Consider the following 13,619-nt stretch of genomic DNA (forward strand, 5'->3'; position numbering starts at 1 on the left):
CCAAGAATTCTCACAAGAACTCTTAGAACTCACCATGAGACAAGTGCGGGAAATTATCTTCATAATATTTATCATCCTATCAAAGGAGGGTAAAGGGGCTTTAAATATCCTAAATACAATAACATTTCTAAAGACAAAAGTACCCACTGGGGTCAAATAAACCTACTCTCTCAAGTGAGGGTAAAAACGGAAAAGATACATAAATAAATCAAATACAAATAATAGATAAAAAATAAAGTGGCCTAATCGTGGCCGTCGATCTTTGGTTCCTTCTCTGATAAACTTTCTGTGGTCGGATGTCCACATCAGTTAATCATTGCATGTGTTTTTAAATGAGTCATTGAAACTTCAAATAAATCATTAGTGACATTGTACATTTAATCATTGATGTTAATTATGCTTCCCAAGGCTTGCTTACATTGTACATTTAATCATTTACCTTTTGATTACAACTATTCATTTCTTAGATTGATTTTATCATGCAAATATCCATTCTAGAAAAAAAGGTAATTAGTGACATATACATTGGCATGCATCCTTGCATCATCCAAAATACTCCCGCATCTCTTACAGTTTGGCATCTCCTTAGCCTCTTTATTGATCTACAAAAGCCATGAACATAGGTTCCTTGTTTCACTTATGTATGCTGTAGTTGTGCAAACAAAGTAGATCAAATAATGATTAGACTAGGAAAAAGTGTGGGTTCAACTTAAATATAAAGAATGAAAGAAAAAATGGGAAGGGAAATTGCTTTAGGTTGACTTGTCGTAGAATGATAGGAAGAAGCAATAATCTTACTTGAAACTCTTCCCTCACCCCTATTTACTAAATGAAAAAAAGAGGTAACTATGCGCATGCCATTGAAATTATGTATATTTACAAATCTAATACCCATCTCAAAAAATGAACAACGGAACTAGTGTAATTGCACGTGCCACTATCAAATTTTGAGAATCTAACAAAAGTGAAAAATATTAATTGGAGTTTTGTTGTGAATTTTGACATTTGAGTGAGAATTTGACAAATGAAGGTAAAAGAGTAGTGTTTCTATAAATAGGTAAGATTTGTGCTACATAAGAAATTGCACTAAAAATTTGTGCATTTCATAAGCTGCTGATTGTCATTGCTTTGCACTAGGAAGGAAGACCAACTGCACGAAGAATGACACCTTAAATTCATATTTTTCATCCTTTTCTGCATTGCTTATGTCTTCATGAATTCCATGATTTCTTCCATTCTCTGTTTTTCCAGAGCTGATGCACCCGTTGCTGTGCATTTCTCCACTCTGATTTCTCTTGCTTCTTGTTATGGTTCTTTTTTCTAAGCCTAAACACTTCTTTTTCTTTCATTGATTTTCAGCAGCTCTTTTAAAAATCTATCAGGATTATGATAGGAAATACTTGAGTTCTCAAGTAATCCTAACCCAAACCAGTAAAAATTACAGCAGCAAACTGCTGTTCACAGCAGCAAAACAGCAGAAATACAGCAGGAAATAGGGAAACCGGGAAGAAAAACACAAGTAAATGCTTGTATTTCAATAGAAACCAAAGAAAACAGCAAAGATACACTTTGTTCTTCAATTCAAGAGGAAGAACAACTCTCCAACGATCTCCGGCAAAGCCAAGAGCCCAAGAACACCAAACCCTAGATCTCAAAATAATTCAAATTCAAGATGCCCCCTAATTCTCATCATCTCTCCTAATTAAAGACAAAGGACAATTACAAAATACCTAAAATAGCCTTTCAATTCAAAATTTCCCTCCCAAAATCGCATTAAGCACAAGTGGGGCCCAAAGGGGGTTCCGCCCAGCCATGCTTCCGCCTGGAGTAAAAGTGGACCGGTCCCTGTTGGACCGGTCCAGCCGGCCCATCCTGGGCCGGTCTAACAGTACTCCCCTCCCAAAATCTCACCTTGTCCTCAAGGTGAAAATCGGGGAACTGTTGCTTCACAATTTCATAAGGCTCCCAAGTGGCTTCGTAATCCGGAAGATTCTTCCATTTAATCAATACCTCATTGTTTCCTTTTTTATCAATCCTCAATCCTTGCAGCTCCATAGGTTCCATGACCACCTCTAACTCCTCTGTCAAAGATGCTGGTAGCTCTGTACTAGCTACCTGTTCCCCTAATGCTCTCCTCAGCTGAGACACATGGAACACCGGGTGTATGGTAGGCTGGTAGCAGAAGAGGGCAACTTTAGACGATACGCCACTGCTCCGATCTTGTCCAACACTTCGTAGGGACCAAAATATCTTGGTGCCAATTTCTCATTCCTTCTTCTCGCTACTGTCTTTTGCCTGTAGGGTCGTAGTTTTAGGAATACCTTCTCTCCCACTTCAAACTGCATGTCTCTCCTGTGTGAATCTGCCTGCTTCTTCATGATCTGTTGGGCCCTCATCAGATGCTTCTTTAATTCTTCCAACACCCTGTCCCTTTCCTCCAGGTACTGCTCAACTATCGAGACCGGTGTACTTCCTTTCCCGTAGTGCACTAAGTGTGGGGGATCCCTTCCATACAGCACTCTAAATGGGGTCATCTGAGAGGCAGAATAGTACGACGTATTGTGCCAATATTCAGCCCAAGGTAGCCACTTTGCCCACATTCGCCTGGAGTAAAAGTGGACCGGTCCCTGTTGGACCGGTCCAGCCGGCCCATCCTGGGCCGGTCTAACAGATTATTGTCATTTGGAATTTAATAGTTCAATTCCTTTTTAGCTCACCTTTCTTTTCCTTGGTTCTGCTGATGATTGTGCATGAGATTTTTCTTCAAGTAGAATAAATTTAATCGCTCTCTTATTGCAATGATACTTTTGTATCAAGTGCAACAAATTCTATCAAGATTATTGTCATTTGGAATTTAATAGTTCAATTCCTTTTTAGCTCACCTTTCTTTTCTTTGGTTCTGCTGATGATTGTGCATGAGATTTTTCTTCTAGTATAATAAATTTAATCGCTCTCTTATTTATTGCAATGATACTTTTGTATCAAGTGCAACAAATTAACCAATCTCTTAATGCAGTGGTATGGTTGACATTTTAATTGCTTTTCAAACCACATATAAGATTTCCTTATTCATTTTATTCTAATTATGATTATTAAAGTTGGTGATTGGTGATATTTTATTATGATTTAATGCTCTAGATTATAACATCTTCATTACGTTATCCCATCTATTTGGGCTCAGCTTATAAATACTCATTTTTCATTTGTCACTTCTTGGTGTTGCATGAGGTATTAAACATATTTTGTGCAAATATTTTTGCTCAATTTCTATCCATGTTACCTTTGACATTATAATCCTTAAAACATTTGTTTGTTTTTCTGTCTTGGTAGTTCATCTTTTTATCCTTCTTTGCACATGCCCAAGCTACCAAAGTTTATTCTTGGCTACCTTGCCTTCAATTGAAGCCACACATAACCCCACTTTTATAAATAGTTTTTAATCTGTTCATTCTATTTTTTTTTTCATGCATCTATTTTAACTTTCTCATTTTTGTCATGCCTAACTCATATCTCAATTACTTATTATTGCATAACACTCAAATCTATATTACATTGTTGACCTAGTTGCAATTTTAAAATTTATTTTTTAAATCCTGATAATATTTTATTATCACATTAGTACTCTTAAGGCACTTCTACATTTTAAAAACTGAGCCTTAGCTCTAAAAGTATTTCTTCACCTATATGCCCTTTCTTCTATATAATAATCCAGACTATTTAAACCTATTACATTTATGTATCATTTTATCTTTAAGAAGTATGGTCATAACATGTTGGTTTTAGAGAGAACAATGTTTCAAGATTTTTTAATGGTCTAATAAATTACAGCGGCAAGTTGTCTATGGATAATCTTATATAGATAAAATCCTAACATGCCTTTATCTTATGCTGCTTGTTTTAGTATGGAGTAGTTAATCTTAACTGAATTCGTGGGAGTCCGGAATTAAATCTCAATATAAATTGCTGAATGAAGTGGCACATATTTGTGAATTAAATGTTAAATTGAAACTACGACGACGACGACAACAACAACAATATTAGGGGTGTCAAAACTGGTCTGCGGGACGGGTTCGGGTCGAACCCGGATTGACCCGGGTTTAAACGGGTTGACCCTAACCTGACTCGTTTGTGTAAACGGGTAAGGAATATCAACCCGGACTCGACCCGGACAGGTTACCGGGTTCATGGGTTGACCCGATCCGCGGACCCGTTTTGATTAAAAACGAGCAAGTTTCGTGAGCCGTGAGGCCGCGTGCGGGGTGAGGTCGAGCACTTGCTGTGAGGCCGCTTAGAGGGTCGCGTTCGCGGTATGCCAGAACACTTCTCTCCACTGCCTCGCTGGCTCCTTCACCAGCTGCAAGGAGCTACGTCTGTCGCTTCCTCTTTCGTCCTACAACAGCTGCGTTAGCATGGAGAAGCTAAACCTTAAAATATGGACTACAGTTCAAGATACGTTGCCTTCGGCAGTGGGCGAGGATCCGTCTTCGTCGGCCTGTCGGTGTCAAAGAAGACGTCTGGCGAATTGGAAAGCCATAGGGAGTTAAAAATCTTAGCTTTGAATGGAATGAAAGGAATGGAAATGAGCAGAACTGCTTGCAGTTAGCAAATGTAGAAATGGGATAAGTAGGAGAGTGGAGATTTTTGGAATCTGGTAGTTATTGGGAGAGCTCGGATTTGGTTTCAATGAGGAGAACGGAGGACAGGTGAGCAGGTCCGCTGGTCCGGCAGGATTTGTGCAGGACGCTGCAGATACTGAGTCACTGTGTCCGAATGAGCAACCTGCAGCCGTAACTAGATCAACAACGGAGGGCAGATCCAGTTACGTCATCCTCAGCGAGCTTTACGAGACACTTAGCCCAACAAGTTTGAATGGGAGGCCGCAACTGGATCAACAGGGAGCCAGGGATGCGGGTTAGCGACTCGCCTCGTCAGTTAGCCGAGTTAACTTCGAGTGTTCGGGTCAACTTGAACCCGACATATTTTTTAAACGGGTAAAAAATTCAAACCTGGACTCGACCTGTTTTACAAATGGGTTGACCCGAACCCGAATTTTTCCAGGTCGGGTCCGGGTCGGGTTTCGGGTCGTGTCAACTTTTGACACCCCTAAACAACATCAAGCCTTTATCCCACTATGTGGGGTCGGCTACATGAATCCTTTTTCTCCATTGTATCATGTTAAGAGTTAAATTCTTATTTAAATCTAATAAAGAAAGGTCATTTTTAATATTTTTTTAACCAAGTTTTTTTAGGTGTACCTCTACCTTTTGTTCAACAACAACAACAAGCCTTTATCACACTGTGGGGTCGGCTACATGAATTCTTTTTCTCCATTATGTCCTGTTAAGGATCAAATAATCATTTAAATCTAATAAAGAGATGTCATTTCTAATATTTTCTAACAAAGTCTTTTTAGGTCTATCTCTATCTTTCTTAATTTAAGTCAAATCTAATACATCTACTTTTCTAACCGGGTCATCGGAAGGCTGTCGTTTTATGCGACCAAATCATCTAAGGCGACTCTCTCTAAATACGACATTGGTTCTTGCGAATGAATCTGCCCGAAAAGGTCGATACGATATGACTAATAATATCGGATCCAGGCAGAATTGGAATATACACCTCTGGATGACCGAAGAATTGGAGCTACTCCAACCTTTTCACGTATATGCTTATTTCGTATCTTGTCTTTAAGAGTAAAACCACTCATCCACTTGAGTATCCTCATCTTTGCAACACTTAACTTAATACTATGCTTCTCTTTTAATGGACAACATTTTGCACCTTAAAGCATTGCAGGTCTCACTACCATCTTATAGAATTTTTCCTTAAGTTTGAGAGTGACTTTTCTATTACATAACAAGCCCGATACATTCCTCCACTTCAACCATCCAACTTGAATTCTACTAATAATATCCCCATCTATTTCACCATCACTCTGAATAATAGATCCAATATATCTATAACGTATACTCTTATTAATGACTTGATCGCCCAAAGTCACAATCCCCCACTAAATCTATTATTACTAAAATTACACTCCATATATTCAGTTTTAGATCCGCTCAAATGGAAGCCTTTAGACTCTAAGGTTGACCTCCATAATTCAAGTTTACCTCCATAATTCAAGTTTACCTTTAACTCCCTATCTAGACTTATCAACAAGAAGAATATCATCAGCAAAAATCATATACCAAAGTACAACCTCTTGCAAATGTCTAGTGAGAACATCCATGACTAATGCAAAAAGATATGGGCTTAAGGCTGATCCTTGATGTTATCCAACTAAAATAGGAAAATACTTTGTCAAACCACCTTGTGTTTGAACACAAGTAACAGCTCATGTGTATACATATCCTTAATGACTTGAATATACGCATTATTAACCCCTTTCTTATGTATAACTCTTCATGCCTCTACCTTTGTTCACTAAAAAATATATATGAAATTGCAAAATTCGAGCAACTTCATGAAGCAACACACCTGCCTCTACCGGTCCTACATCGCATGATCTTTCTAAACTACACAACCCTTCGCTCTTGTAACTTCCTCACACAGCACAGAACTCCCTTGAGCCTGCTCTTTCCCTTTCATTCGAACTTAAGCAACTTCCCTTCTCCCTCACTTGTCTTTTTGTACCACATGCAGAACAGGAAGCCGAAGCCCTTGGTCTGCTCGCAACATCCCGCTCCTGAATCTCCAATTGTGACACCCAAGCCCGATCCACCTATTCGATTTCGCATAAGCAGCCGACCTAAGACCCTGTCCGATTTTGACCGTTCGCTCCTAGTCCCACATTCGAACCGAGCCCGTCTCCACACGCCGGAACCTAACGGCCTCTTGCGAGACCCCCTGCGTCTCCCATACGTGCTTACACAATCCTCCGATCGAGTGCCCATCCAGGCCTCTTATACGTGAACGCTTAACCAACCAGCAGCCCCTTTTGTTCGATCCAAGACCCCCACCTGTGCGTTCAAAACTTCGAAACCTATTCCACTTGCATTCTTGTATTTACTTTACATATAGACTCAGAGCCGGTTCCAACTTCTAGCCTGGCCTCTACTGCTCATGATTAAATGCTTCAACTGATTGTATTAATTTAAATATATTGCTGTAATTTAATAAAGCCTTTATGCCAGCATTAAACATATATGGATTTGAGGAAGAGTAGTGCCGTTGATCGTCGATCTTTGATCCAGCATGGACGATTTCAAAATGAAGATCTCGTGTCGTCGATCTTAGATATGGCCGAAAAGAAATTTAATTTAAGCCTTCATGCTATTGATCTTAGATCCGGCTGAAACGATTTCAAAACGAAGACCTCACGCCATCGATCTTAGATCTGACCTAAAAGAAATCAACGGGAGGGAATGCTTGGACGCTGCTGAAATCACTTCAGGAGACTACCAAATTTTTGAAAAAGTTGTGGAGCGATTAATTTGAACTTAATTTGATTAATTCAATTAAGTAATTAATTGAAATTAATTAATGAATTGAAATTAATTGATTAAATAAAATTAATTAATTGAAATCATTTAATTGATTGAAAATTTAGAGCGATTTTAGTTACTGTAATTTCAAATATAAATAAAATTTAATTAATTGATTAACTAAATTTGAAATTATATAAGTTAATTAATCAATTAATTTAAAACTATTTAAAATTTAAAGTTCTTTTAATTAATTAAAATAATTAATCAATTAATTTTAAATTGAATTTTTGCTCATTTAATAATTAATTAATTTATTTTAAAATAAATTAAAAAATCTAAAATAATTGAGCAATTTATTAATCAATCAATTAAACAAATTCAGAAATTAAAATGGGTTAATTAATTACATTGGAGTAAAATATGGAGAGAGCCACTCTGGTTAAAATCACATATTTAATTAATCAAAGTCTAAAAAAAAGCAGTGTTTTCTACTAATCAATTCTAAATACAAGTTAAACATTAAAACCAAACTCTCAAACAAAACAACTCTCCAAAACTCTCAGACAACACAAAAATAAACTCTCCAAAAGCATAGCTCCTGTGCAAACTCCAAAGCTCCCAGGCAAGCTCAAAGCAGCACAAACTCCTGCAAATGAAAAAGCAGACAGTGATCAGTACTAGTAATAAAACTATAGTGCAAGAAAAGAAAAGACAAGTATTGAAAACTAAACTGCAGTGTAAGAAAAAGAATTAGGACTGGAAACAAAACTGTAGTGTAAGGAAAAGAAACCATTGCAAACTAAGACCACTATTGAAGTAGAAAAAGAAGCTACCGTAATAGAAACACTAGTGTCGGGCTAGTAAAAAACTGAAAACTAAAGTCTAGTGTTAGATTAGTAAACAACTGCAAGCTAAAGTACCTACAATACAATCTACCCAACCTAAATTCAAACAATTAGGCAACTTCTAAGGGAAGTGATAAGATCTGTCCAAACAAACCTACGAGCCATTTAACTTATAAAGTTAGGTTGTAAGACCCACATTCAGGCTACTTCTAAATACAGAAGACATAAATCTATCCAAAACAACCAGATATCTTCTAATGGAAGTTGTAAGACTTGCCGTTTGGGAAACTTCTATTAGAAGTGATGAAGCAAACAAACCTCCGGGCAACTTTTAATGAAAGCCATAAGTTTTGACCTAAATTCAAACCTCCAGGAAACTTCTAAATGAAGCCGTAAGTCCCGGATTAAAATTCAAACCTTCGGGGAACTTTCAATGAAAGCCGTAAGTCTCGACCGAAATTCAAACCTTTGAGCAGCTTCCAAATGAAGCCGTAAGCCACTGACTAAAAATTCAAACCTACATGCAACTTTCAATGAAAGCCATAAGTTTTAACCCAAATTCAAATCTTTGGCAACTTCTAAACAAAGCCGTAAGCCCCAGACTAAAAATTCAAACCTACGGGGAACTTTCAACGAAAGCTATAAACCCCACTCAAATTTAAATGCTCGGGCAACTTCTAAATGAAGCTCTAAGTCCCGGATTAAAATTTATAGCTGCGAATAACTTTCAATGAGAGTCGTAAGTCCCAACCCAAATTTAAACATACAAGCTACTTTCAATGAGCAGTAAGTGTCGCTTTTTAAATCCCAGGCTACTTTCAATGAAAGCCGTAAGATCTGCTTCTAAAACAACCCGACTAATTTCAATGAAAGCCGTAAGACCCACATCTAAAACAATCGGGTTACTTTCAATGAAAGCCGTAAGACTCACTTCTAAAACAGTCATTCTACTTTCAATAAAAGCCAAAAGTCTCAACCCAAACTCAAACATTTAGGCTACTTCTAAATACAAAAGCCATAAGACCTACTAAAACAATTAGACATCTTTCAAAGGAGCTGTAAGACTTGTTATTTGAGAGACTTCTAAGAGAAGTACTAAGCTCTCAACCAAATCTATTGGCTACTTTCAATGAAAGCTGTAAGACTCACTTTTGAATTAAACTAAACCTATTAGGCTACTTTCAATGAAAACCGTAAGACCCACTTCTTAAATAAACTGGGCTACTTCCAACGGAAGTTGTATGCCCAGAACAAATTCAATTAACCAGATAACTTCTAAATGAAGTAATGTATCTGAAACTAATAGATGTAAACCCCAAACCATATTTTAAAGTTTTAACCCATATCTAACCACTTCAGTTTACGAGGGATTCCTCAGAGGAGGCAACCCATGACTGCTAATCAGATTCCCTGGATACTATGATCAATGATCACTAGTGTTGGTAGACTGAAATCTATGATATTCCCGGGGTGACTGAACCATGGGATCTTGATTAAGTTTTTCTTCATCCCCCACAAATGAGACTAAATGATGCGGACATCGGCACGAAGATCTGGCGCATCTATCACAGGAGGCGTCGTAAATCGACGGCTCTAATTTAAATTGTTATTTAAAATTTATTTTATGAATTTTAGCTATTATTTCATGTTATTTCCTGTTTTTACCCTAGTTTAGTTTATTTGAATGTTATGGCCCAAGGGGCATTTTTGTAATTTTCTTATTTTCTCATGTTATGACCTATATATAGGGCCTTAAGCTATTGTAATATGATGGTTGATTGATATGAAAAATTGTTTTCCACACTTGTGTTCTTCTTGAGAGAGGACGAGAGTGAGATTCCCATGGGGAGGAATCGAAATCTTCACCAGCCGCAGGATGGGTCCGTGCTCGTGATATGAAGTCCCTTGGAGAAGGGCAACGGATCACCCACCAACCTTCGAGACGGCCGGGTTCGTGGTTTTCTCTTTGCATCTTTCGTTTTATCTTCTATCATTGTTTGTTTTGTCATCTTTTCTTCCTCCCTCAACTTCACGATCCAAGCTCCATACTGAGCTCACCAAAAGCCACCGGCCACCCATCCATAAATTCCTCCAAACCGCCGGCCATGGCTCCCTAGCCGCCGGCCTCATCCTTTCCCCTCTCTCCTTGGATTTCCTAATTTGGGGTGCATGACATTAGGGCTTAATTTGAAATTCAAATTGTTTACAATTTGGAATTCAAATTTCTTTCCTAATTAAGTCTGCCATTTTTGGGAAGTGCTTAATTCCATTCAATTGAAATTTAAATTCAAAATCCGATTTATTGGCTCCCTTTCATAACTCCTAAGTTCAAATCTATGAGCATTAATCCCCTCATTAATTGCCCCATTCACCCTCATTGCCACCGGCCCCCATAGGGAATAATTAGGATTTATTTCCTATTCTCCCAACCTCCACTATTGGAAGCAATTTTCAATAAATTTTCTCTGGTCCGTTTCCTGACATCCATCCATATCTCTAATTAATTACTAATATCCCTCTTCAATCCTGTAACTCTCACATAGCTGAAATTGTGCTTTGCTGGACCGTCTCCCTCCTTTGTCTACTCTAATTACTTTCCTAAAACCAAACAAAGGATTTAGGAAATAATTCCACCGCCCCACTCCATCTGCCACCTCCCCATCTCCTTCTTAATTGCTTGTGAAATCTGTCCAGAACTACAACTTGTTCCTTTGGAAATATTTTCAAAAAGCTGAGATTCTCCTGGCCGAAACTCGCACCCATGCATCCCCCTCATTAAACTCTTCCAAAATTCATTATTCTTAATTGGAAATCCCGTTCATCCCTCTCTCACCCGCCCCCTCTTCTCTCTACCCAATCCAATCTTTCTCCTTTATTCCCCACACAAGTCCCAAACGTTTTTTCTTCCACTGTTGGATATCTCCCAAGCACAAAATCTGAGATTTCTCTCAGATTTTGAGAAGAAAATATGAGAATTCCCAAATTCTTCCATCTTCCCTAGCAAAGAATTTTTTCGTTCTACATCACTAAAACACCTAAAATTGTTCATCTTTAATCGAGAGTTCTCTCTTATGTATTAAGAGGGGTAATTAACTATGAGGGCTTGCGCTCATCTGAAGTAAGGATCCAGAAACTTTGATACTACCCTCAGGGGAAATCTGGTTAAATACAATTTGCCTTAAGGAGAATGGAATCCTAAGTCTGCAAAACAGGATTCATGCCAAAGCGTCGTTTTTCTTGAGCAAACACCTTTTTTAACATAAGTCAAATCTAATATATTTATTTTTCTAACCGGGTCATCAAAAGACTGCAGTTTGTTAAATTGCACTGAAACCAACTAAAATTTACACTACTTTTTTTCCCGTACAGCGTTTGTGTCATGTTGACATTTGTACACTTTTTCTGACGGAAATCATGATTAAGTACATGAAATTTATGGGATTGGATGATAAATTAATTTACCTATTATTGTTTTCAATTATTGATCATATAGCTTATGCAGTGTAAGAATTTTGAAGGTGTAATCTGATGACTCTTTCTTCTTTCTATTACAGGCAATACTATCCTCTGATGCAGATCCTCCAGTGCTCAGACTGTTTGAAAGTCCTGACTACAAGTGCGTGACACTTGATTATTGTCATTTTTCTTTTGAGGCTGTGTTTTATGTTGTTTGGCTTGAAAGAAAGTGATCAATTAAACTTTTAATAACCTTGCAGCTTGCTAAAATCTGTACCCTTTGATTTGAGATTCTAAGCTCCATTTTCTGCTTTTGTTTATTTTGCTCAATCACTCAATCCAATAGTAAAAAAAACCCCTTCATGTAAATAATGTGCTTATTGAGGGTCTTCTTAATATTGAAGATGCCCTTGCAAGAACTTATTAAAAAACATGAAACCAGGTATCTTCAGTTAGATTTTTAAGCCCACATTTAGTTTCAAACATTTAAACAAAGCATAATAAAATGAATGCAAAGATCACTTCATTTGATCGGTTGATCGGGTGATCAGATCTTGAGAACATTGGTCATCATTTTATGATTGAATGGTTAGGTTTAATGATCAAGTCATGAAAATGCAATGTTCATGTTTTGAAATTTAGATCATGTAAAGATCAAAAGATCGGATGACTAAAAATTATTGACTTTAGATATAGGGAAACTCAACTTTGTGTTGATCTTGAGACTTGCTATAGCGGCCGTTATAAGTCAGCTATCACCTAGGACTTCCTACTTTTGCTTCTTTTGATTAAAAATCTGGATTAGATCCCAGTTAGTAAAGAAATAAGACATTTGCTTTATCTTATTTTGAAGATTGAAGGCTAGATCCATCAAATAGAAGTTAAAAAAACTATAGAAGATTTTTATATCTTCTAAATGGGAGGCCAGTTGATTTTATGCTTGTTACGATTTTATTCACTTTTTATGCAATTATTATATACTTGATATACTATTGCTACTTTAATTAAAAAAAAACTGTGTAGTATATTTTGAAATAGGAATGCCTTCATTTCCACCCCCCATATGAATCTCATCTCTCTCTAAGGAGCCATCAGCTTCCCCTTATCTCGGTCTCATTCTAGAATCTTTAGGTTTTATGGGCCATTGATCTGCTCACTTGACACATCACATCATTAAATGTGTCCACAATAAGACCAAGCTACCTTGCAAAGTTTACTCAGTTTCAGCCTATGTGCCTTAGATATAAAGCTAATCATTTAGGATCCCGTCTGTAATATGGGCAACAATCTATTCTTCTAAGGGTTTACTTGAATGACTTAGTCACATTGTTCCTCAGCTCAATGCTAATCAAGTCATTTAGAATAGTCACCAAAGAGCATTGCGCAGTTGAGTCGATATTGTAGCCATGCAATGTCACTATTCAGCTTGACTCATCTCATTTCTAGTGGAGCTACTTTGAGGTCGTTTAGAAGAAGATTGAGGTAAACAATAACTGCTCTAATAAAATCTATGATCCAGGCATTGTGCTTCCCCTCATCACCAAGCAACACATATCCAGTTGATTACAACATCTCTTATAATTAAGGTGATGTGGACATCCTACGGTGGACTTTAATCAAAGGAAGAGACGAAGATCGATGGCTTAGATCCCTCCATTTTATCTTAGTTTATTAATTATATTTTTTAATTTAATTATGCAGTTTCCATTTTTATCCTTACTTAAGGGTCTTATCTTATGTAAGCCTAAGGGAAAAGTTGTCTTTTAGTTTCTTTTAAGGCGGCCTATATATAGAGTTCCTTGCTCTTGTATTAGAGAGATGATGAATTAATAAAAAAATATTTCTACACTTTGTTCTTGAGAGCGATGAGAGTTCTTAGGAGAGTGGA

General features: G+C 37.3%; 1 protein-coding gene across 2 annotated transcripts in view; it reads left to right on the forward strand.

The window, feature by feature from the left end:
• LOC110091804 (translation initiation factor IF3-2, chloroplastic) overlaps positions 1–13,619 on the forward strand; it is a 35,534-nt gene that overhangs the window by 4,590 nt on the left and 17,325 nt on the right. For both annotated transcript variants that reach the window (XM_020816055.1, XM_028695091.1), the window contains one exon: positions 11,830–11,891. In XM_020816055.1, coding sequence (XP_020671714.1) covers positions 11,830–11,891 — 62 coding nt within the window. The remainder of the gene's footprint in view (positions 1–11,829; positions 11,892–13,619) is intronic.

Source organism: Dendrobium catenatum, unplaced genomic scaffold (genome assembly GCF_001605985.2).
Source record: "Dendrobium catenatum unplaced genomic scaffold, ASM160598v2 fragScaff_scaffold_621, whole genome shotgun sequence".
Taxonomy (NCBI): domain Eukaryota; kingdom Viridiplantae; phylum Streptophyta; class Magnoliopsida; order Asparagales; family Orchidaceae; genus Dendrobium; species Dendrobium catenatum.